The sequence below is a fragment of the Thunnus maccoyii genome, chromosome 18, assembly GCF_910596095.1.
Source record: "Thunnus maccoyii chromosome 18, fThuMac1.1, whole genome shotgun sequence".
In the NCBI taxonomy this organism is placed as follows: Eukaryota; Metazoa; Chordata; class Actinopteri; order Scombriformes; family Scombridae; genus Thunnus; species Thunnus maccoyii.
Window position 1 is genome coordinate 24,992,776 of NC_056550.1, and position 25,264 is coordinate 25,018,039.

Sequence of the window (25,264 nt, forward strand, 5' to 3'; positions counted from 1 at the left end):
CTTTTAGTTGCTTAAGGGGATAAAATACAGTAATTCACAATAAATAAAGCAAGACTTAGAGGAGAGCTTGAAAAAAGAACATTTTTGTGTGTCAGAAATATGTTTTTTTTTCTGTTGTCCTACCCTGTCCTATCATCTCGCGACCCCTTAAATTAATCCATTGACCCCTTGTGGGGGTACTGACCCCAAGTTTGGGAACCACTGCTTTATATCATTATGTGTTGTTTTGTTATAATTGCTTATATTTGTTCTCAGGTCTCTCTTTAGCAAAAAAGATCTCAATCTCAAAGAGATTAAATAAAGGTCCATTACATGTAAAAGTCCTGCATGAAAAGTCCTACTACAGTAAAAGTACATGAGTATTATGAGCTTGATGTAGTTAAAGTATTGCAGTAAAAGTACATAAGTATTATGAGCTTGATGTAGTTAAAGTATTGCAGTAAAAGTAGTGGTTTGGTCCCTCTGACTGATATATTATTATATATGACATCATTAGATTATTAATACTGAAGCATCAGTGTTAGAGCAGCATGTTACTGTTGTAGCTGCTGGAGGTGGAGCTAGTTTCAACTACTTTATATACAGTTAGCTAGTTTAGTCCAGTGGTTCCCAACCTAGGGGTCGGGCCCCTCCAAAGGGTCACCAGATGAATCTGAGGGGTCGTGAGATGATTAATGGGAGAGGAAAGAAGAAAAAACCAAGTTCTGATACACAAATCTGTTTTCAGTTTTTGGACTTTTTCTCTAATCTTTGACTTTTGGTGAAATATTGGATCATTTGAACATTTATTGAAATGAGAAGTTTGAAATTGTACTTAAGTGCAGTACTTGAGTAAATGTACTTAGTTACTTTCCATCACTGGTTGCTATTTTTATTCACTTATTTATTTTTTGTCTATATATGTTTCTATTATTATTTATTGTTATGATTAACTTATTAACTTACTATACATACCACCTCTTAATGGTTATGTGTAGGCTGTGGTTACAGAGGTCAGAGTGGGTCATCTGTTAATCGTTGCTGGTTTGATCCGCGGCTCCTCTTGTCCACATACTGAAGTGTCCTTGAAGACACTGAACCCTGATTGGTCCCGACGGGCCAGCGGCTTCAATGGAGGCTCCACAACCATTTATGTGTGCGTGTGTGTGTGTGTGTGTGTGTGTGGGTGAATGAAAAGCACTTTGCTATAAAAGCACAATATAACTGCAATCCATTTACGATCAGTCACTTAAGAATGTCAGACTGTGTATGTTATTATCACAGGGCTTTACAGATAAGTAGAGGTTATAATGTCCAAAATGTGATTAACGTAACACCAGAACTCGTACTATAAAATCTGATTTTCTGCTGTAATTTACACTTTGTTGGGCTATGAGGGCAACTTCTGTGTATTAAACATGAAAATTATTTTCCTTTATGAGTTGATGAAGAATGCTCCATTGCTTTTGGTCACTGTGAAGCATCTTTTTTCGGGTGCAGATGCTGCATCCTTTACAAGATCCGGCCCCCAAATTAGGATGCAGCTTAATCAGGACTAGACTCTAGTGCAGCTTTAATTTTCAAGGTCAACTCTCCTTACTTGTGGTTTTATTTTTGCTATTTTTTGACTCTGGCTGACATCATGCAGCTGGACAAGATCCCTCAGGTGAGTAATTGTGCACACACTCACAAACTAACCAACATAAATCCCTTCATCTACAACATCTACTGTAGCTTATAGGAAACAAAAAGGACATGAAGGAGGATAAAACTTCCTGTTGCTGAGTTAACATTAGATTTAAACATGAAATCGGTGATAAAAAATAATTTTATTTCCAAGTCAGTGAGCTGCGAGGAAGTTACACATCTATGTTAAGCATGCAGACTTGTTGAGAAATCCACTTATTTTCTTTATACAACACTTGTGGTATAAAATGAGACTACACTTACAACATGAGCAGAAACAGTCGGGTTACAGTCGATTCATCAGCAGACTGACCAACGAGCATTTATGCAGCAAATAAATACCTGCTGACAGATATGTGATAATAAAAAAAATATATAAAATACTCCTCAGCACCATCTGCAGCAGTTACACAGCTCCTGTGTGCCAGTTAAACATGTACCAACTTTTAGGAAGTTCTTGTGGGTGTGTCTCTGCTCCTTTGTAAATAATTGAGACAAAAACTGATCAATAAACCCCGAACAAGAAATGTGGCTGAACTGTATATGAGAGTATTATCCGACAATGCTAAGTGACTCATAGTCCTTTGGCGTCTTGATGAAGTTCCGATTTGTGGTTCAGAGATTTGATGTGTCACCGACTGCTCGGTGTTCATATTCGAAAACACATTTTCAGTGCCGTTGCACCTGCAGAGCAAGTCTGTGAATAAGTGTCGGCATAGTAAGTGCATCGCCTGGGGTGTTTTCTCACAGCTGTATTGTATAGTTGGCAGGAAACAACCCGCTTCTACCCCGCAGCCTTCCTTTCCACCACGACGGATCCGAGCGATCCAGCACTTCGATGATGTCACCGGCGGAGAAACCGAGTTCGTCGTCTTCCTCGGCTATGAAGTCGTACAACGCTTTCACCTGCATCGTGGATGCCCTCTGTGAGACGGCAGAGAGAGAAACCAAACACTGATGAGGAACTGACAGAGAGCTCAATAAACACAAACATACATGCAGTGTTTTGTAAGTGTTTACCATAATTAAATACTGATAAAAACATCTCGGTGAATAGAGATGTATGTCCTCAAATTACAAATAACTCTCGCAAATTACTAATTTGTGTAAATTTATTTAAATTGTTCCCTCTTGCACCCATAAAATACTACAACATGCTCTCAATTTACAAATACGGAGGGTAGCGACATGCTTTGTCAAGTGATGTCAAAGATAAAACAACAGTGCTAATGCTGGTGTGGCTGTGATGTGTTAACTGGTTAAGAGATTTGGGTTTGATGTAACTGAAAACCTTTGTATGTAGAAGAGAAAGGACAGCGAGCTGACCTGAGGCAGAGGCATGGTTTCAGATGTGCGACGGGGAGGATAAGCGGAGCTGATGGGGCTGTTTCTTCCTGTGTGACCGATGGTGTGAGCTCGCTCCTCCAGGCCAACTCTCTTAGCCTGGAAAAGAAGGAATAACACTCTACTTTACGTCTCTGCTTAAATCAAAACTGATCAGATATTATATGAGTCATAAAGGTATAGAGCAGTGATTTCCAAGCAGTGGTACCTCTGCAGCTGTCAGAAGGTAATATGTGGAAAGATTGTGCAGTAACTCAGCTAATTTGAAAACATTTGAATTCAATTTTTTGAAAATATAGCTACTGTATATCCATAATGAGTCAGCTATAACACCCAAACATTAGAGTGTCGATTGACAGTACATGAAAAACTAGTTAGTAAGGGAACAGAGAACAGTTAGCAATGGTAGTAATGGATTAATGGTTTCAATAATTGGCTAAATATAATGGATAATTAGTTGAAACAGATAGCTAAAAGTAATGGACAAATGGTTAAAAGAGTTAGTTAACTTTATTGGATCAACAGTTGAAATAGCTAATAGTGAACAGGTTAAATGTAAAGGTTAAATGGTCTAAATAGTTAGCTAAAAGTATCCCAGATAGCATACAGAAGTGGGCCACTTCAGGCAATAATGCAGCACTGCTGGCCTTCTTCTGGCCCGGACAAAATGGATGTGAGTCTGAAATGGCCCACATTTAAAATAGCAAATATGGCCCAAATATCCCAAATCAAATGTGGGCTTTTTTTGGTAAAGATGCGGTGCTCTCGGCTTGCTTGTGGCCCAGATCTGGGAAACAGGGGTGGACCGCCCAAGTGCCATCATTCCACATGGTATGTGGACCGGATGAAAGTGCCAAAAGTGTCGGGTATGAGCCAGATCTGGGCCAGAGCAATTTTGCTATCTGGGATCGTATTAGTGAGGCTGCAAGCAGAAGATATAGTTGAAATAGTTCTATGTTCTAAAGGTAAAAACAGTTAAAAGGCTAAAAGTAAAGGATAAATTGTTGAAATAGATAGTTAACAGTTCTGGATTAACAGTGAAAAGGCTAAAAGCAGAGGATACATGGTTAAATAGATAAAAATAATGAATCAACAGCACTGGTAACTGTGAACAAGCTAAAGGTTCTGATTAGAATGGCTATGTAAAGGTAATGCAGTGAAAAGGCTAAAGGTAGCACATGGTTGACAGTTAGCTAAAAGTAATGGATAAACAGTTATGGATTAATAGTAAAAAGGCTAATAGCAGAGAATAAATGGTTTAAATAGTTAGCTAAGATTAGCAGTTGAAATAGTTAACAGTTAAAAGGCAAAAAACAGTAAGCTACATGGTTAAAAGTTAGCTAAAAGTGATTGACAAATAGATAGCTACAGTTTTGGATAAACAGTGAAAAGGTTAAAAGCAGAGGATACATGGTTGAAATAGTTAGCTAAGATTAACAGTTGAAATAGTTAGCTAAATATATAAATAGTTTAAAAAGCTAAAAGTAAAGGATAAATTGTTGACATAGTTAGCTAAAAGTAATGAAAAAATCATGGTTGAACTTGGTAACTATGTAAAAGTGCTGAATAAATGGTTGAAACGTTCATATCCACTTTTATATAACTGATAGTGTTAAATTTCGTCCAGTTGAAAATGAATTCAACAGAACAAATTAAGTACATGACGGGGTGTTGATGAGGGGTTGATCTGACAGCGTTAAGTGAAGGGCGAGTGTTTCAGAAGCACTGCTATAGAGTGTTTACCAGCTGGTTGTTAGGCTGATCTGAAGCTCTGCGTGGTGTCACGGCGATGGCTGCAGCTGCAGTACGCTGTTCAGGCAAACTTCCCCTCTTCACCTACGAGAAGGAAACATGCAGGAAGTAGATAACAGCACACTGTAAAACCAAGCTGATGCATCAGGAACTACAGCAGAGTAATAAACAAGACTTTGGGTGTTAATTTCTATTTATATGTTCGTAAATCAAACATTTAATCTCATTTGCACAAATAAGGAGGGGTCCATGTGAACTCAACCAGGGCAGGTTTTTACAGTAAAATAAATACATCCAAAACTAAGCCAAAACAGTTTAACCTTCATGGAACACAGCAAACATTTTAAACATGTTTGTTCACTGTTTTACATGAGACGTAGGCCACAATATTTCTCTTAAATCTTAAAAACTGTTGAGCAGATTAGACAAGAATACAAATTCATTATGTTGCTATTAAAAAAAACAAACTTTAAACAGTAATTGATATAAAAATCTGTTTTTTATGTGAGAGGTAGAAATTATAAATGTGACAGCATGTTGAATATTTAGAGCTGAAGTGAGAAGTAATATTTTTATTTAATGTTTTATTTTTATAGGAACAATAGCATTATAACCCATATAGAGTTACTGCAAGCCTGCAAAATGAGGTTGAGCCTGTTTATCGAGTGACAACATTAAACATTTCCTGGTTGCAGCTTCTCAAATGCAACATTTGCTTGCTATCCTCTATTTTATATTGTTTTGAAATGTATAACTTTAGGTCTTTTTACAATATTTCTAATATTTTAGAGAACAACTGATTAGTGAAACCAAGCTGTAGTTGAATACTCGCACAGTAAGATAGTGAGATCATAATAGCAACATTCAGATGCAGAATGATTTAAAGATAAGATGCGAATAAAATGTATTTTGATGACTTTTTCTCACAGAAACATATCTCTCCTCTTCCATATCTTCCTCCTCAGCTTGCCTTGATTCGTTCTCATTAAAACACGTCTTGTCTCGGTCTCCTTTTCTATCTTCTTTAGTTTTATTTCCTTCTCTAGCACGTCTCCTTTACAGTCATCGAGGGGACTGTTATCAGTCACTCTGCCTCTGTGATCTCTGCACTGTTTTCTCCTGTTGCTCTCTTTGCAGGCCCGTCTCGTTAAAACCTAAGGCTAAACATCCCCCCTCATGCAAAATATAATGATCTTCTCAGTTTTGACGGCGTGGCTTCAAATTGTTGCTGTATTTAACAAATCTGCATTCAGAGATAATGATGAAACTACACACGGAGAGAAATAACACATGAAAGATACTTCTAGGTCATGTTTTTTGGGGCCTTTACTATAAAATGAACACTTGAAATGTAATTGGTTTACCACTTTACCACAAACACATTTTGGCATATTCAAATTTAAAAAGAAATTAAAACCCAACTATCTGACTATCTTTGAGCTAGATTTGATTTGATTTGATTTTGTTCTGTCATAAAACAACAAACATAACATAACATGTTTCGCCTTTTACACAGAAAACCAGAAAAACACGAGGACCAATATATATAAATAAAGCTAAAACAAACTGTAAATAGCATGAACTGTAGCATAAACATGGTGTTTTGCATAAAATGGAAGCATGAGAGAGAATTGTCCATTGTGGTTCTGGCCTGTTCAGAATCATGATAAAAATCAAGTTTGCTGCTCTTCTGTCATATTTTACAGACTCAACTGGGAGTTGTGACATGCACATTTGGTTATTATACTGTATAATACACAGATTGTACATATTTTAAAAAATTAAATATCACTATATGTCTACTCTTTCCATTTTACATTATATTGATTAATCAATTAATCACTGTTATCTAAAAGGTTAGATAACAGTGAAAAAACTTGTTAAAGCCCACGGTGACGCCTTCAGATGTCTTATTTTGTCTGATCAACACTCCAAATCCAAAATATATTGAGTTTACTATCAAGTATGACACAGAGAAGCTTCAAACAGTAAATATTTGATATTTTAGCTTAAAAAATGACTAAAACAATTGTTTGATTATTGACTAATCATTGCAGCTCTATTTATACCCAAAAGAACCAAACTGTATTCATACATTTATACATTTCTACACATGCCCTGCTGCTATACTTTACCCCATTCACAATATTTAACAATTATAATTATTTAAATTGTTCTATACTTACAGTGAATTGTATACTATTTTGATCTATGCATCATCTTATATTATACAGTCTGTAAGCAGATTAGTTGATGCTCATAAAGACAAATCACATGCAGTCAGTCTGTCATAACATAAACATTTTCTTGCAACTAACAAACTATTTAAAAATCTTTAGACAAGCATTTGACTTCTGAGCCCTTTTTTAACCACAAAATAACCTAATCTATTTCCATTAACCTTTACAGACTGTACAGGTCAATTTGTGGTCTTTTGACCTATTTTTTTACATTTGAGAGCAGTAAAAACACTTTAAACATCTTTCATTAAGTGTCCCTGAATATACATAAATGGAGATATTTCAACTTTGTTTTTAATTTTGGTGCAGCTGTTTCATATTTTTGTATATATTGTAGAAGGTGTTCCAGGTTCAATTTGAACCCATATAAAAAAGATGCTTTCTTCACCTTCACTGTGGTTCACTGTGAGAAATCTAGTTTGAGCAAGTTTACTATTTGAGGCAAAAAAAACCTCAAATGAAGCTGAACGACTGTGGTGACAGAGAACAGGAAAGTGTCTTACCGACTGAGCCATGGAGGGGCTTTTATTGTCCAAGCTGCCATCGTTGAGGTAGATCTCCCTGGTCTTAGAGATGGAGGTGCTCTTGTAGAACTCTACCAGCTTGTTTAGAGAGGTGAACTTCTCAGACCACAGGAAGTACTGGCCTTTGTTGTCCCTCATCACTTTGAAGTGCTGAACGTCACTCTCATGTCTGAGGGAAGGTGAACAACTACATTAACACCTCATCACTCCCACAGTTTCCTTTATTCCAGATATTCAGCTGTTTGCTCAGCTGGATTGTCCTCTGCTGGTCAATGTGCAAAACTACAACATCAAACGTTATTAGAAACACTGGTGGTCAGAAATACTAAAATGATCCGGAAACACCGGAAGAAATAAGTACCATTACCTCAAAACTGCACTTAAATATAGTACTTGTATTCTTCCCTTGGTGGTGTGTTGCTTCTACAGACAGTCTTAATGCTTGACCCCTACAGTGAGGGGATCTGGTGGCTCTATTATGCTTTGGGGGGCATTTTGCTGGTATGGTTTGGGTCCACTTGTCCCCTTAGAGGGAAGAGTCACTGCAAATCAATATAAAGTTGTCATCACCTTTATCCTATGATGGGAGTGGTCTCTTCCAAGATAACAATGCCCCAAATCACTGGGCAGGAGGGGTCACTGAATGGTTGTGAATCATATGCTATGACCTTCACAGTCACCAGATCTCAACCCAATTGAACACCTATGGGAGATCTAGGACTGATGTGTTAGACAGTGCTCTCCACCAATATCTTTTGGAAGAATGGTGTTCATCAACCTTTGCATTGATTCTACAAGTGTCTGGAACTCTTCTGGAGGGATGAACAGCCTGTATTCATTAGCTTCGTCACCATCTTGACTGTACACACCTGGCAGAGATCCACATCTACTGAGTTTTAAATGTATGTCAAGCTGTGATGTCTGAGTTAAAAAAAAAAAAAGAAAGCAACAGCTACCTTCTGAACTTCCTACTGCAGATGGAACAGTACAACTTCACTAAATGTGACTTTCCAGGAAAATGGTGACAATAAAACACTCAGGAATCTCCATGCCCTTTGTCAAAGGCCTTAAAACTCATTAAATCTGCCCCTGATTGAGCAACAATAACTAAAAACAACGAACAGAGTTAAATCGAGTAGGTGATTAATCCCTCTGCGCGGTGAGCAGTTTTCGCTGGTAGTCTGAATGACGGCAGCCGCACTGAGATTACTAAACCTCATGTTGGAAAGCTGCCGCAACCTCTAAAATACTAACTTGTTTATACCAGCACTTCTGCAGATGTCTCCTTCCAGTAAATATGTGAATTCTTGCAGGGTTTGCAGTGAATTAGGGAAGCTAAGAGGGCAAGATGAGTCAGCGTTTACTTGTTTTTATTTAAGATGAAACGTTGGTTTACTGTCACTGTTATGAGTGAGTGTAAATGATTTCAGCAAGATTGTTACTAAATTAAATCATATTTCAACCACATTTTTATGTTTTAAAAATAACCAAATCAAGAATTACCGGTAGAACGGTAATAAAACTCTAAATTTGAGTATGAGAGTATGTTGTTTAAACTGTAATCAATGCAAATTTCCCTGAAATATCCTCAAATCTCTGTTCAGTTTGAGAAGTTTGATCATCTCATCACTAATAAAGCTTTTTATATAAACTCACAGTATCTGGTGAGGCACGTTACAGTCTTGCTGTGAACACATTTGCACAAAACCGTCTAACATGACTAACATTCATGGCATTCTGGGTAGTTACACATTAACATCGACTAATTCATCCTTCTGGCTGATGAGTTAGTGAAAGACGAGGAAGTTTGTTTTGTCACAGAAACCTACATTTTGACACGAAGCTTACACACCTGGTACTGAACCGATCACCTTTACAGCCTTTGTCAGATACTGTAAATGCTCACCTGCATGTTGGTGACAAAACTGCAAGGCCTTAAATATTCTCACTACAACACAGACGCTCATTTGAACAACAATTTATAAATGTTTTTTTCTTTTAAGATGATGTTTTGTGAATTTTAAGGACTGTTTTAGAGTTTGCTAAAGCTGGAGTTGTGCTTCTGCAGACATACACGTCTTCATGAACAGATAAGAGTGTTATGGTTAACTGTACATCACAGGGGAGCTGAAACACACGTCTCTCAAATCTCAACAACTCCTAGTGCCGTTCTGCACGGCAAGCAAACATATTGGTTGATCTAACATCCTGTTGAGAAGTTTTATCTATTTTTACATACATTTCAACATAGAACTGCCTCAAGTGATCTTCAAGCAGAGAATAGGAAACCAACATCTGTTTGTTTACACTGTCACCGGGGCGAAATTGATCTCTGTTTCCTGATTTCTTCTTTCATTTCTCTTATGCTTTGCTAAATATGGTTATGCGCATGATTCCCCCAGAGAATAAAAGAACCAAACAGTGAAGAAAGAAGTATTCAGATCTTTTACTGAGAAAAAGTACCAGTACAGCAATGTAAAAATACTCCATTACAAGTAAAAGTCCTGCATGAAAAATCCTACTTAAGTGAAAAGTATTATGAGCCTGATGTAGTTAAAGTATTGCAGTAAAAGTACATAAGTATTATGAGCTTGATCTAGTTAAAGTATTGCAGTAAAAGTACATAAGTATTATGAGCTTGATGTAGTTAAAGTATTGCAGTAAAAGTAGTGGTTTGGTCCCTCTCACTGATATATTAATATATATGACATCATTAGATTATTAATAGTGAAGCATCAGTGTTAGAGCAGCATGTTACTGTTGTAGCTGCTGGAGGTGGAGCTAGTTTCAACTACTTTATATACAGTTAGCTAGTTTAGTCCAGTGGTTCCCAACCTAGGGGTCGAGGCCCCTCCAAAGGGTCAGCAGATAAATCTGAGGGGTCGTGAGATGATTAATGGGAGAGGAAAGAAGAAAAAACAAAGTTCTGATACACAAATCTGTTTTCAGTTTTTGGACTTTTTCTCTAATCTTTGATTTCTGGTGAAATATTGGATCATTTGAACATTTATTGAAATGAAACCATGTGAGAAGTTTAGAGGGAAAAACCACTATTTGGTGGAGCTGTTAACAACTCATATACATGTGAAATGTGACCCCGACTACACACTGCTTTTTGTAAGACGTCAAAAGCCAAAAAGGTTGGAAACCACTGGTTTCATCTTTAACAATGTGTTGTATTTTAAAAGCTTGTTATATTATCCATTGTGTCAAATCTTCATCTGAAAAGTAACTAAAGCTGTCAGATAAATGTAGTGGAGTAGAAAGTACAATATTTCCCTCTGAAATGTAGTGGAGTGGAAGTATAAAGTAGCATCAAATATAAATACTCAAGTAAAGTACAAGTACCTTAAAACTGTGCGTAAGTACAGTACTTGAGTAAATGTACTTAGTTACTTTCCACCACTGAAAACACACATGAACGTCTCCAAACATCACCAGTAAATGTTCTCTTATGTGCAGCCAAGAGAAGCATAATTCCAGTTTAAACCCTGTTAGTTTCTGTTACTGACAACATCTGTCAAGCTCTCTGTAGACGCAGGGATTAAGTGAACGTAAGATAAACATAATTTACAGTACAAACAAATACTTCCAAGTTGTTTTGTTCATGTTTATGAAATTGAACAGAACAGATACAACCGTGAAAGTTTTTTTTTTTTTTAATTTATTTTTGCTTCAACCAGAAACTTAAAAGGATGTCTTTGTCACTCACTTGACAGAGATGGAGAAGTCTCCGGGGGAGCTCTGGGAGCCTCTGATAACAAAGTCTCCCACGTTTTTGTACCTCAAGAGCTCCTCTGCGGCGTTGCGACTGGCGTTCTCCTGGAACCATCTGGACACACAGAGAGCAAAATGTTCCTGATTAACCGATGTAAACCACACACACCTACAGCCTGGGTCACAAACCTGTTGTAATTTCTCTTCTAGCAGAGAATTTTGATACACAAGCCTAAAAATGACAAACGTAGAATTAAATCTTTCCGTTTTTTGAGAGCTCCTAATTTAGCCTCAAAATTTCTAGCGAGGAGTCGTAGCTTAGGAGTGATTTAAGAAAATTCTCAGAGCAACTCAGAAACTTTAACCTTAGTGAGGAGGTGTAGTTGACCTTGTTGCTCAGTAGTGACACATTTTTTTTAAAAAATATGTGATTGGTTGATCAAAACAAAACAAAACAAAAAAATTATTAAGTAAAAATCCATTTTTAGTGATAATGAGCACAGAATGGGCAGTGAAATTGATAAGCTTAATCATAGAATTTAGTCTCTATTAAGACACGGTGTAATTATAAATACTATTTTATGTAATGAACATCTCTGTTGAATAAATTCTGAGCCATACTCTAAAAGTAGCCTGTTCACATGCTGATAGTTGTATTTATTTGCTTGCATTTATTTACCATGCTGGTAATTTTAGTACTTAATCTATTTCATCAGTTTCTATGATTGCTGATCAGTCTATAGAAGTAGCAGCATTGGTTGGAGTGTAAAGCTTTTTCCAGCTGTCAGCAAATTGCAAATTTTTCACAGTTTCCAAATATCTCAGCGTTGTGATCACTTTCCTTTATATCATTATAGTTTTATTGCATTGGGTGGGAGATGTGAGCGCATCTCCAAAGAGATCTACCACAAACTTTCTAATCTGTAGCGTTTCATTAACTGACTGTAATTCAGCGTTTAGAGAATATTTCTCCTTCGTCTTTCTGCAATTTTCTCCTCTGCGTAAGAAACTCTTAAACCTCTTAAAAGTCCTCCTCCCTTAACGGTTTTTCATCTTACGAGCTCTCTTACGGGCTGAGATGCTTTGTGATAAGCTCTTATCTTTACCAGGATCTAGTCTTCGCTGTGAGGGGAAATTCTTAGAAAATGTCATAATTCTAATAATTTTCTTATCCTGGTTGCTTATGAAAGGGAGTTTAGCATCAAAAAGTCTGCATTAGTCTAAGTGATACTGAACCAAATTTACAGAGACACAAACATAAAAATTATGTTTTTTCCTGCCTATTTTTTTCACAGTAGTTTTATTGTTGTGTTTGCACCCTTGTTGTAAAATTAGCAGCTGTTGTCGGTGTGATTTTGGGATCTTTGCAAGTAGAATCATGAGGATTTGTGCTTCCAGTGATGTATATTTTGATGTATACAAGGTTTGGTTAAGATTCAACTGGAGTCCATCCTAAATTAGATGCCATGTAGCAGGTTTCATCGACTGTAGCATGCTAATTAAGCTAACGTTATCTCCATGAGTCGGTTAAAAACACTGTCTCTCTAGTTGTAAACACGGCATTTTAAAGTTTGGTTACTACTGTAGACAGTAAATTAGTTAAAGCAGATAAACACACCGCTGAATGAAATTTCATTGCAACATTAGAAATTGTTTGTCACTGTAATATTTGGATTTTAATGGTTTGCACAAGTAAAATCATGAGGATTTGTGCTTCCAGCTGTGTATATTTTGTCAAGGTTTGGTTAAGATTAAACTGGAGTCCATCCCAAATTAGATGCCATGTAGCAGATTTCATCGACTGTAGCAAGCTAATTAAGCTAACGTTATCTCCATGAGTTGGTTAAAAACACTGTCTCTCTAGTTGTGAACGCGGCATTTTAAAGTTTGGTTACTACTGTAGACAGTAAATTAGTTATAAACACACTTTTCCACACTTTTGCTGAATGAAATTTCATTGCAACATTAGAAACTGTTGTCACTGTAATATTTGGATTTTAATGGTTTGCACAGGTAAAATCATGAGGATTTGTGCTTCCAGCTGTGTATGTTTTGTCAAAGTTTGGTGATAAATTCAACTGGAGGTCGTCCCAAATTAGTTGTCATACTGCTTGTTAAGAGGTTAGTAGACCTGTCCCTCACCTCGGCGTCTGCATGTCAATGTAGTTTTGTGGTACGAATCCTTCCAGTCCGTTCATCTCTGCCTTGTACCACTCATCCTGTGGGCTTAAAATCTGAACAAAACAGAAAAAGAAAGATAAGACATGTCACACTAATGTAATAAAACATTTTGTTAGAAAGATTCATCATCCACTTGACACACACTGACCTTCAGTATATCGCCTTTTCTGAAGCTGAGCTCGTCGTCTGCTGTTGCAGTAAAATCATACTTTCCTCTGGCTTCCATGACGACAGGCTGAAGTGTCAGAAAGGTTTAGCAAACACAGGAAAGCAGCAGAGGAATGATCTGAAGGTCCTCACCGAGAGTTTCTACGCAGGGAGGAAGATGAACATAGGACATTTTAAATATTCATTCTCAACTCTTCAGCAAAGAGTCAAAATCTGTAGAGTTTGTAAAGGCAGCAAGTTATTATTTCTGTTCTGAACAGCACAAGAAGCAAGTGTTGCAAAATGCACATCAGAAATAAATCTGATCTATGAGATCAGAGACACTTCTCTCTTTGAGGTCTGAACATGCTGATGAGATAGTACCGTTTTTACAGTGAAGATAGAAGAACGTTAGGAAGTCACAAGATGATTTCAACACTGCTCCAAATATACTCTTAAAGGACCAGTGTGTAAGATTTAGTTGCATCTAGCAGTGAGGTTGCAGACAGCAATCAACTGAATACCCCTCCCTTCCCCTTACAAGCGTGTAGGAGATTCTACGCTGGTTGCAAAACTTGCAAAAAACGCGTAAGGCCCTCTCTAGAGCCAGTGGTTAGTTGTGGGTTACCGTAGAAACACTACAAGGGCTCGTTCTTATGCAACGAAAACACAATGATTCTGATTACAACTATCATATTCCATTTCTGCCAAGTCTGTTCTGTAAGATGCCACTAAATTCTACACACTGCACCTTTAAGACCGAAATGACTATACCTCTAACTATTTGCTTTTTTTTGCAGCTTGTAGTCAATCAGAATAATAATTCCTAATAATAATAATAATATTATTAATAATAATAAATAGCCAGTCTAAACATTAAAAGAATAATTATTCTTTCAAAGTGACATCTTTCATACAAAGTTAATGCAATTCAAAATGTTTACCATGCGATCGTTAAACTATTAGAGGAATAGTTTGACATTTTAAGAATCAGGCTTTTTCTCTTTCTTGCCAAAAGTTAAATGAAAAGATTAATCTCGTTTGTTAAATCTGCACAAAAGCCGAAGTGTAGAACGGACATGTTGTGGTTTTACAGCCGGTTACAGTATTAGTCTGACTGTGTCTTGGCTTCTTGTCTTAAATGGGATTTTTAACATCAGTGTTTGTTTCCAGGTGTTGGGGAGTCCTACTGAATATGTGAAAAACGTTGTTTCAAGTCTTCTATGTGTCTCCAGAGGGGAGCTGTGTGAAATCTGATGCGTCATGTGATGTCACTTGAGTCAGCGTCGGTTGGGACGATAATTTTGTAAAGTAAAAGAAAATCTGTTGCGTGGTGTTAGAAAGAAGTCAGGTTACCAGACACAGATGGCGGATCTACTTATTATAATCGACTTTGGGCTTGTTTTTCTGTAAAGTTGCTTACAAATATCGGCAGTCGTGGGTTGTGGTTTTTTGGGCTTTTTTCTGAAGTGTAGTCGCTTATTTGGACATTCTCCCTGTTTGTCTAACGTTAAATAAAGTTTAACTGAGCTCCACCTAAGTTGTCAGATATCGCTGCCTGCTGTCTGAACCATGCAGGTACCAGCCGACACCCCGGTGGTTCACCGGTTAGTGCTCGTGCCACGTTAGTCTGAGTCCTTGCCACAGCGGCACGGGTTCGATTCTGACCCAGACCTTTTCCTGCACGTCACCCTCTCTCTATATCCCATCCCTCCTGTCTAATAAAGTGAAAATGGCTTAAAAATAATCTTTAATCCTTAGCAGATGTTTTCGATATATTATTTAAACGCCTGTTTTTTTTCTTAACTTTTATAACTTTTAACTTTTAAACTGATCAAGGAGCCTCTTTCTCTCACATTTGCTTTTTTGTTGTTGTTTATTTGTGTTTTTTGTTTGTTTTTTGAGAGCCAAGTCGCTTCTTTGGGCTTGTTTCCATAGACCTGGGGCCAGGTGCATAAAAGATGCACAAATATCACACATACACCGTTTCATTTATTAACACTTAATCTGTGCACCTCACACATTCTTCATACCAGGCGTCGACATTTTTCTAAAGTGATGTGAGGGTGATGTGATGAGGAGGAGATGAAACATGAGGTGAGAAACGGAATTTTTTTAGTAAAACATTGTGTCTTAGGGGTTGATAACAAGCTGCACTGATTGTGTACATTTACATTTACATTTACAAAGCGATTAAACAGCCTTTTACAAACATAAATGTGTGTGTTTCATTCTTCAATATACTTGGGAGTCAAAATTTTATTTTTCTGTTAATTTTCTTTCTATTTTATCCGTAGTTGTGACACTAACATTGTGAAGTCAGTTTAGATATGAGAGCTACAAACGAATCATTGCATTTGATGGTTTAAAAGTCCATGTAATGAAATAATGATATGGACGCTATAAAGAGTCACAGAGCAACGTGTAATAACAGCTGTTCTGGCTGTTGGAGAACCTCGTCGGTGCAACACAATCTGTGAAACTGCACTTCTTCTTTCCCATTTGGTGGAGCAGGCAGCAAGTTGAAAACAGCTGGGTGTGTCTTTGTCCATTTATGACTAATTTTGGGAATGGAAAATGCACACGGTTCCTCAGTGACTGAGATTTATAAAACACGTACACACGGCTTTATAGATCTGACAAAAACAATGAGTATGCATATTTCTGGCTTTGTGCATACACACAGTTTTAGTCATGAATCTACAGAGTTTTGTTTTTGGTTGCTTGTTTCTCTCATGACATCTGGAAACACTGTTACTAGACGTCTGTAGCTCGCTCCTCGTCTCTGCTGGAGGCTAGCAGACAAAAAAGAAGAATTCGTGGAATAAAAAAGATGATACCTCTGGTTCTGCTGCATCGATTTTGATCCTTTCTGTCCGTCATGAGTCTGACAATGTTATTAGACTGCAATGCTAAATCAGCTTTTCCCCCCCTGTCTCAAGTCGTTATGCTAAGCTACGCTAACCAGCTTCATCTTTACCGCACATCTACCAATTTCTCTGAACAAGCATATTTCCCAAACAGTTGAGTCTCCTTCAGGACGATAAGAGCAATAAACAGTGAAGCAGTACCACACCAAAGACAAAACTACTGAGATATGAGATTATAAAATGAATAAAAATGATGAAAGTTATATTAAATACATTAAAACAATAAAACAGATACCAAGGAGCTCATTGACAAACTTAAATCAGAACATAAATTAACAAAGTACATCTAAACATGACTTAGTGCGTAGATGGGAAAGGTACTTCTTTTTTTTTTTTTTTACACAATAGTCTTTTTAGTTTGAGTTTTAGGCGACACAATAGAGAGGAACAAGATGTTAATGGCACAATTTATAACCAACTAAATTACACACACACACACACACACACACATAGATACCAGCAGTGGCTGTTATTTAAAACAACCAATTATGATTTAAGTTCCTAGTTATCGGGTTACAAGCCTCGACATATATGAAGGACATGGAAATGATAAGTGGAGAGTAAAGGAAGTGGAAAAATTCATTTGTAATTTGTATTTATAAATTAGGAAGAGATAAAAAAGCCACTTCTCCATTTGCTACCTACAGATACACAAACAGGATGGGAATGTGGAGGTCAGCGCACCATTAAGGAAAATTTAATTCTCCAATTAAAAGTTTAACTGTATTTAAATCCCATGACAGCAGTTACTGTATCTTGGGTGTGACATTTGGTTATTTTCCCACAGACATGAATAAAACATTCATTCTGTTTGTGGTTACGGAGGATGTGGTGAGATATGAAAATTTAAAAAAAACTGACTACCTTAACTTCACTCATGCAGCTGCAAGTTTACAACCATCCTCTTGAACCTAAATGTCTACACACGTAGAAGAGCCCAATATATCCTAGAGCTGCCATGATCAGTCAAATAATAGAGTTGTTGATCGACTGAAAATGAATCTGCAACAAGTTTACTAGTTGATTCATCATTTTTTCAAGCAAATATACCAAAAAATGTAAGATTTAAGCTTCTCAAATGTCAGAATGTGCTGCTTTTTTACGTCTTACATTGTAGTAAATTGATTCTCTTTGGATTTTAGACTGTTGGTCAGACAAAAACAAGACATATCTTAACTTAACCTTAGGCTCCTGGAAATTGTGACAGACATTTCTCACTAATCATGATGTTTTTAGACCAAACAGTTATTCACAAAAATTGCTAATGCACAAGGTGCGAACTACGCCATGGCTTTCAGGGAAACTCACTTTTTTTTTGTCTGGTGGGAAATTTTGGGTAAATTTGCGAGTGAACTTCCCTGTTTTCTTTTTGATATGTCTGTATGCTGACTACAAAACAGAGAAATGAGTAATAGTGAGACGCGGTGTAATGTGCAGACTGAGGGGCACGAAGAAAGTTTGTTGTTTTTTTTCTCGTCTTTGAGTTAAAGTGAGTTAAGTTTATGATGTTGTGCCGCCACACTTCAATGCATGCCAGTATCTCTGTTAAAGTGAATTAGTGGTGAATCAGCCTCATGCATGAATCATACATCAAAAATAGCCTAATTTTACACATGATCCATGGTGACGAAGATACAGAAAAACAGAAACGCATTGCAAAAATAGCATATTGTCAGTATCTTAGAGATCCCCCGAAATCTCATAAATCATGTGTTCAGGGGAGGTCATGTGTTATTACGAGAAGCAAAGCTCCTCCTGGCTCCCTTAAAAAAAGCTTTTATCATCAGTTAATCAACGCACAATAGGTCTACAACTAATGATCACTGATTCATCTGTCAATTATTTTCTCGACTCATCAATTAATCATTTAGCCTATGAAATGTCAGTTGTAGTAGGAAGTAGGAAGTAGGAAAAAAACATTCTACAGTCTAAAACCCAAAGGTATTCAATGTACAGTGATATAAAACAGAGAAAAGCAGCAAATCATCACATTCGAGAAGTTGGAACCAACACATTTTTGGCATTTTTGCTTGAAAAATTAGTGAAATCAGTTATCGAAATAGTTGCTGAGTAATTTTCTTCTGATCAACTACTTGTTTAATCGATTAATAGTTGCAGCTATAATGGACAAACCTGTTAAAGATAAACCTAATTTCCTGAATTTCCTGGATTGAAGACAGAGAACTTAAACATAGCAAAAATTCACTGAGTGGTTTAAACCTTTAATCTTTGTCAATTCAACCATTTAACCACGTAAGAGCAGACCTGATGAAGCTCTGAGGACCAAAATGTTGTAAATAAAGTGAGTACGAGTGATTTCTTTGGTTCTTCTAAGCATCAAATTCATGTGTTCATTCACTTATTTTACACGCATTTCAGCTTAATCTAAATACAAAAAGTTTAAAAAGGATTTATGGTTTTACAATGAAGGGACTCTCCTGAACCAGCCTCAGTGTCATTCCTGTCACCACTGATGACTATGTGTTTGAATGCAGAAATAAATAAAGAGGAAATTAGGTACAATTTTAGTGCACCAGGCTACTCATGAGTGACTTTAGGGTTTTTTAAGCACCTTATCTTATCTTTAATATCTAACTCAGTAGCAACATGTTCGACTCTCCTGCTTAAGTCAACATTTAATGCTAGAAGGTCTCAGATCAGCTCCCACATGATGACATCAACCAGAGGACTGTTCAATCATGAGTCCGCCACATGAATGCTTTTTCTCAAGTCTGAATTTAGCTGTGTACATTTGGCATAACCACAAAAGAAGAGCGCTGACGGTGAGCTGGTCAACATGACTTAAATAAAGTGGTTTTCCTGAGCAGCCAGTTGTGTTTCTTTACTGTGCAGACAAACAGGCCATGATACGTACTGTCAAAATACTTCAGAGTAGAGCAGCAAATAACAATTATTTTCATTATCAATTAATCTGTAGATTATTTTCTCTATTAATGTTCATCTTTTGATCTATAAAATGTCTATAAATAGTCTTCAAACTACTTTTACAATCACCTGTCATGCAAGAAAAAGAAAAGCAACAAATATTCACATTTGATGATTTAAGCAAACAATTGATTACAAAAAAATTGTTGCAGATTATTTTCATTATTTACAATTAATCTGCCAATTACTTTCTCGATTAAAATCTGTTCAATTTTGTCTATAAAATGTCTAAAAATAGTGAAACATGCCCATCACAATTTCCCACAGTCCACAGTGACATATTAAAATTGCTTCTTTTGTGCAACCAACTCTCCAAAATCCAAATAAAATGATTAAACAATTATCAAAATCGCTGCCAATTCATTTTTTGTTGCTAGTATGCAGCATTTTTTAAATGGTGATGACAACCAACTGCAATTAATAGTTTCAGTTGTAAGATGTGTTGCTTGCACTGTTGCATTAAGTTTCAGTGTCAAGACGGTTTTCTTGTTCTCATTCTGCACCTGCATAATAATCTACAAGGTCTGTGTGCAGATTCCCATGAAGAGAAGAGAATTGTTTGAATCCTTTTTTCTGCAACAGTCAGACTATTTCCTTTAACCTGTGGCTGGCCTGAAACCTACAATGCATCAGTGGCTTACCACCCCATTGAACCGTCCTGTTGTTAGAAATAATAAGACGACCAGTGAAGGAAGAAGTACTCCAATCTTTTAATTAAAGGGGACATATTATGCTTTTTGTGATTTCCTGTTACTTTTATACTGTTATAATGTCTGATGTCTACGTTAAACATGGTCAAAGGTCCAAAACTTGAGGTGAACGTATGTAAAAATGCTCCCTGCAAGTCAAAAACCAGGGCTTCAGCCTGCTCTGAAAACCCCCTTTGCAAAGTTATGTCTACTTCCCCATCAAACTGACGTCAGATTGTTCGCACATGCCAACAAACATCTGTCGTTGCTAGAGTTGTTCCATGGTAAATGGCTGCACTCATATAGTGCTTTTACCCAAAGTTATTTATAATTTTATGCCATTCACTCACACATTCACTCACACATTCACACACTGATGGCGGCATGCTACCATGCAGGGTGTTGGCACAACCATTGGAAGCAATTAGAGGTTCAGTGTCTTGCCCAAGGACACTTCAACAGGCGGACAGGAGGAGTCAGGGATCGAAACCTAACCTACACCCTACACCAACCTTCTGATTAGTGGACAACAGGGTTTGTTCGCAGGTTGTTCAGGATCTGATTTTGGATTGAACATGTAAGAATGTGATTAAGAAGTTGATAAATGGAATAAAGAACAAGAAAAAGAAGTGAAATCCGACTACTGTTGTTTGTTTACGTAGCCTCTTCAGCCCGTGGAAGTTTCCAAAAGCTGACCAATCAGAACAGAGTGGGCTCATCAGGAGGGGGGCCTTAAAGAGACAAGAGCTAAAACAGCCTGTTTCAGACAGAGACTGAACTGAGGGGCTGTATAAAGGGCCAGTATAAGATAAATACGTTTTTTGAACTGTAAATAATATTTCAGTAGAGCCTCAGAATATAAATATGCATCTGGAAATGTGCACGATACATCCAGCAATATCACAGTGAATTAATACTCTGTTACAAAAGTTGGATTGTCATCACTGACATCTCAATTAATTCATTATTTGATCGACAGAAATGCCAAACATTTAATAATTCCACCTTCTCGAATATGTGAATTTACTGCTTTTACTTGTCTTGCATTGTAGTAAAATGAGCAATTTTGGATTTTGGACAGACAAAACATTGATGATATTACTCTGGGCTCTGGTCAAAGCAGTGATGGTAGAAGTACTCGGATCTTTTACTTAAAGTCCAACTGAAATCATCATTTAATCATCCCTCTTTGCAGTCAAAAATAATGTCAACATGTTTTTTAAATGCATTGTTAATAGTCTTGTATTATTAGAAGAAAGAAAAGGTGTCTGGGGGGAAATATCAGCCCACTTCATGTCACAGCCAGCTGGCAGGCTACCGGTGTTACACCGTACAAGTCACAGTCAACATACTGCTGTAGCTACAATTCATGGACAGACAGTATTTCACTAACAGGTAGGGCTGGGCGATACGGACAAAATCAAATATCACTATATTTTTTACCAAATACCTTGATATCGATATTGCAACATTAATGTAGGGATGACTATTGGTGCTTTCACAAAATATTTATACAATGAGATTTTGAATTATCATCAGTAATGTGGATATAATGACTGAATGAGTAAAGGCAAAGAATAGAACAGCTAGAACATTATGGTAAGTCAGAAAATTACATAATTTTACTGTAACGCAGCCTTTAAAACCAGCAAAAACAACACTTATGCTATATCATGATATTACGATATCCAAACTCTAAGATGATATCTAGTCTCATATCACAATATTGATATAATATTGATATGTTGCCCAGCCCTACTAACAGGGATTTTGAAGAGCAACAACCAAACCAGCATCTAATGGTCCGAAGTGACATTTTCAGGTATGTTTACATGCTGTTTAATGCGCTGCAGCTGAGCAGCTAGCTAACTGATGTTATCGGTGCACTTTTACACAGTGAATGTTTGTCTGATGGTCAAGACGTGTTCATGTTTGTAAGTTAGATAAGGAGACTTTAACAGGAAAGCTAATGTGGGTTGTTGTTCAGAGTCTGTGGCTCTTGTGTTGTGTAACAGGATGCTATCAGGCTCAGTGTGACCGTCTGCTCCGCCCATGACCCCTTTTACACAGCCTGTTCAAGGCGGGAATGTTGTGTCGTTATTTCGCCTCGCTGTTCTGTATTAAAGGTACAAATACGTAATGGGGGGCGTTGTTGTTCCGCCATTAAGCCGGCAGTGGAGGTAGTCACATAGCTGGATTAACATACAACATACACTAGACGCCAGATTCCTGAACGCTGGTGTGCTATCTAAAATCACACAAGGGGGCGACATTATGCCAGCTTTGTTTGGTTCAGTGTAAAAAAGCAAAGCCGGCATAATGACGGGTCTTCTTTACTACAATATTGCGGGATCTCTGTATAAAATGGGCTCACGATAGAACAACGTTATCGCTTTATTCAAAGTTTTGAATTACTGCATGGAGATAAGGACTCCAGGTACATAACTGGATGAAGGAACTGGGGATGTTCAGCGCCCAGTACTTGTATTTGTATCTGTATTTGTTGAGGCAGCAAAAATATTTGTATTTGAATAAAAGAAAAAAAAAGTTTTTGTTTTTATTACACTTCTGATTTTAGGATATTTAAGTGTTAAAGTAAATGTTCATTCTGCAGCAAAAAATGTACTGCTCTACTTTAGTCCAGTGGTTCCCAACATGGGGGTCGGGCCCATCTAAAGGGTCATAATGGTCATAATCTGAGAGGTTGTGAGATGATTAATGGGAGGGGGAGTTCTGCTTCACAAATGTATATTCATTTTTTTTCTCTAATCTTTGCTTTTTTGTGAAATATTAGATAATTTTATCTTTTTGAACCTCAAACAGTTTTTTAAATGAATCCATTTGAGGAGTTTAGAGAGGAAATGTCTCTTCTGAAACGTTGCAAAGGGCCTCAGCGACACTGATTTTTGTGAGAGGTTGTGAGCGAAAATGATTTAATTTTTGACAATTCATTTTATTTTATAAGCTATCATACTTTTTTTTTTAAGTGGCAACAATAAGTCGATCTACTGTTTTGTTAATTGACCCTTTTAAGTAATTTTTCAAGCAAAAATGCCAAACATTTGATGATTCCAGGCTCTCAAATGTAAGAATTTACTGCTTTTCTCAGTCTTACATTACAGTGAATTGAATATTTTGGGGATTTGGACTGTTGGTCAGACAAAATGAAACATTTGGAGATGTTAGACTGGGCTTCAGGAATTTGTGATAGGCATTTTTTTTTTTACAGTGTCTTGATGTTTTATAGACCAAATGATGAATTGATTAATTAATCAAGAAAATAATTGATTTTCAAATGTAAAATCTTAATCTAAAAAGTAACTATAGCTGACAGGTAAATGTAATGGAGTAAAAAAGTACAATATTTCCCCCGCAAATGTAAAAAGTAGCACAAAAAAAGCCTCAAAATTGTACTGAAGGACTGTACTCGAGGTAACGTATTGGGTCACTTTGCACCACAAGGTCAGAGTCAGTCTACTTGTGGCCGACGCCGATCAGCTCATCCCTCAGACATGTTATATTCCATCACAGGGCGTGTAACATGTTTTTGAGGAGGAAGTCTTGAGTAATTCAAGCAAAATGCAACAGATTTTTCTGAACTAATGACATTGTGAATTCTTTCTATTAGTAATGCCCAATATTAACCCCCCCCCCCCCCTCACCCACACACCAACAATAGCCTGTAAAACCACTTCCCCTAAGTAAAGAGAGTAAAAACATGCTAGTGAGGAACAGAGGAGCCAAATCAAACAGCAGGATCCAGTAAACCAACACATGCATAGCAAAGGAATGAGACCAGAAATTAAGATTTGACTTGTGCTTATTCATGATACAAGTGGCCAGATCTGAGTGCAGCTTTTGTGGGTGACCACATAACCAGTTATTATCAATTTAAATGATCTATTCAATCAATTTAAAATCCAATTTGTTATGTTTGATGAATTAGCTGTTATAGAAGCAGCAGAGATCTCCATAAGGGCTTGATTCATTTTTTTTTAAAAGCATGTATTGTAAGAAATTACAGTAATTTGTTTAAGGTGGAGATAAACGAAAGAGAAGTGAGAAAGAGGGAGAAAGAGAAAGAGGAAGAGACTGAGCTGTTTCTAGAATCTACCATATTTACAAGAAATTGTGGTGTTTGGTTTTTATAGAGTTTTCTGGCATTTGATCAGCATTCTTCAGCATACCTTACCTCCTCTGCGGAGTTGAGTTAAACTTGTGTGAAGTTTATTCTAAGGCTGGCCTCTTCTCCCTCCGAAGTGTGAACACGGCAGCATATTTGTGAGCCAAAACACAAAACGCATGAACAAATAAAAAAATTTTTTTAAAAAAAGCAGTCCTGGTTTTTGGTTGAAGGATGTTTTCCTGGTCGGTAAACTGGATGAAGTGGAATAAAAACGGCGAGCGAGCTCCGTGTGTGTATCAGCTCTCCGCGGTCGTCGCGCCTCTGATCTGATGCTGGTCCTGTGCGTCTCCCAGAATCAGCGGTTCAATGTCACTTCCGTCATCACGTTCAAAATACAACCCCCACGTGTTGCAGCGCCTTATGCGAGTCTCCAAGTCAGACTGTTTAACGTCCCCCTTGCACCCAGATATGTGTTTTACTTCTTGTTCCGTCAGTTGGATATTTGAGCTTCACACTTGAAAGTTTCACACCTTAAAGGGCAGATTCACAGTTTTTTAAGTGTTTCTTAACACAAGTCAGGAGCCTAAATGAACACTGACGCATGTTTTTTCTTGCTGTAATCATTCCTCTTGTTCAAACTGACCATTAGAGGATCCCTTCATAATGCACTTACTACTCTTATGTGAAGCTAATATGCTACAACGTCCAAATGAGTCAAATCAAGTAGATATCTTTCAACGTTACAGTCTTTTTAGTGCCAAAGTCCCTCTTTTTATTACTTTACTTCCACCGCAGCTCAACAGGGGAACACTGTCTGAGGAAACACAAAGAGGGAATTTGATGCTAAAAAGACTGTAAATGTGTCAGATATCCACTTGATATGACTAACTCACACTGCTGAAGCCTCATATAAGCTTCACAGAGACTTTTAAATGCATTTTTGCACCAAATGTCCACAGTGTGTACATACTTACATTGAAAGCTCATTTGAAGGGGATCTTCT

General features: G+C 37.1%; 1 protein-coding gene across 3 annotated transcripts; it reads right to left on the reverse strand.

Annotated features, from left to right (window-relative positions):
* Positions 1-1,789: 1,789 nt before the first annotated feature.
* Positions 1,790-24,703, reverse strand: grap2a (GRB2 related adaptor protein 2a). Of its 3 annotated transcripts, none has more exons than XM_042392575.1 (8): positions 24,323-24,703; positions 13,572-13,732; positions 13,385-13,476; positions 11,238-11,357; positions 7,505-7,694; positions 4,753-4,845; positions 2,992-3,108; positions 1,790-2,589 (listed from the first exon to the last, which is right to left on the reverse strand). In XM_042392575.1, the coding sequence occupies exons 2-8, from the start codon at positions 13,647-13,649 to the stop codon at positions 2,410-2,412; spliced, it is 870 nt and encodes a 289-aa protein (XP_042248509.1). In that variant the 5' UTR covers positions 13,650-13,732; positions 24,323-24,703; the 3' UTR covers positions 1,790-2,409. The 3 variants fall into 3 exon arrangements, with proteins under 3 accessions (XP_042248509.1, XP_042248507.1, XP_042248508.1); XM_042392573.1 differs by having other exon boundaries at positions 24,328-24,702; XM_042392574.1 differs by lacking the exon at positions 24,323-24,703 and adding an exon at positions 13,955-14,071.
* Positions 24,704-25,264: the final 561 nt, after the last annotated feature.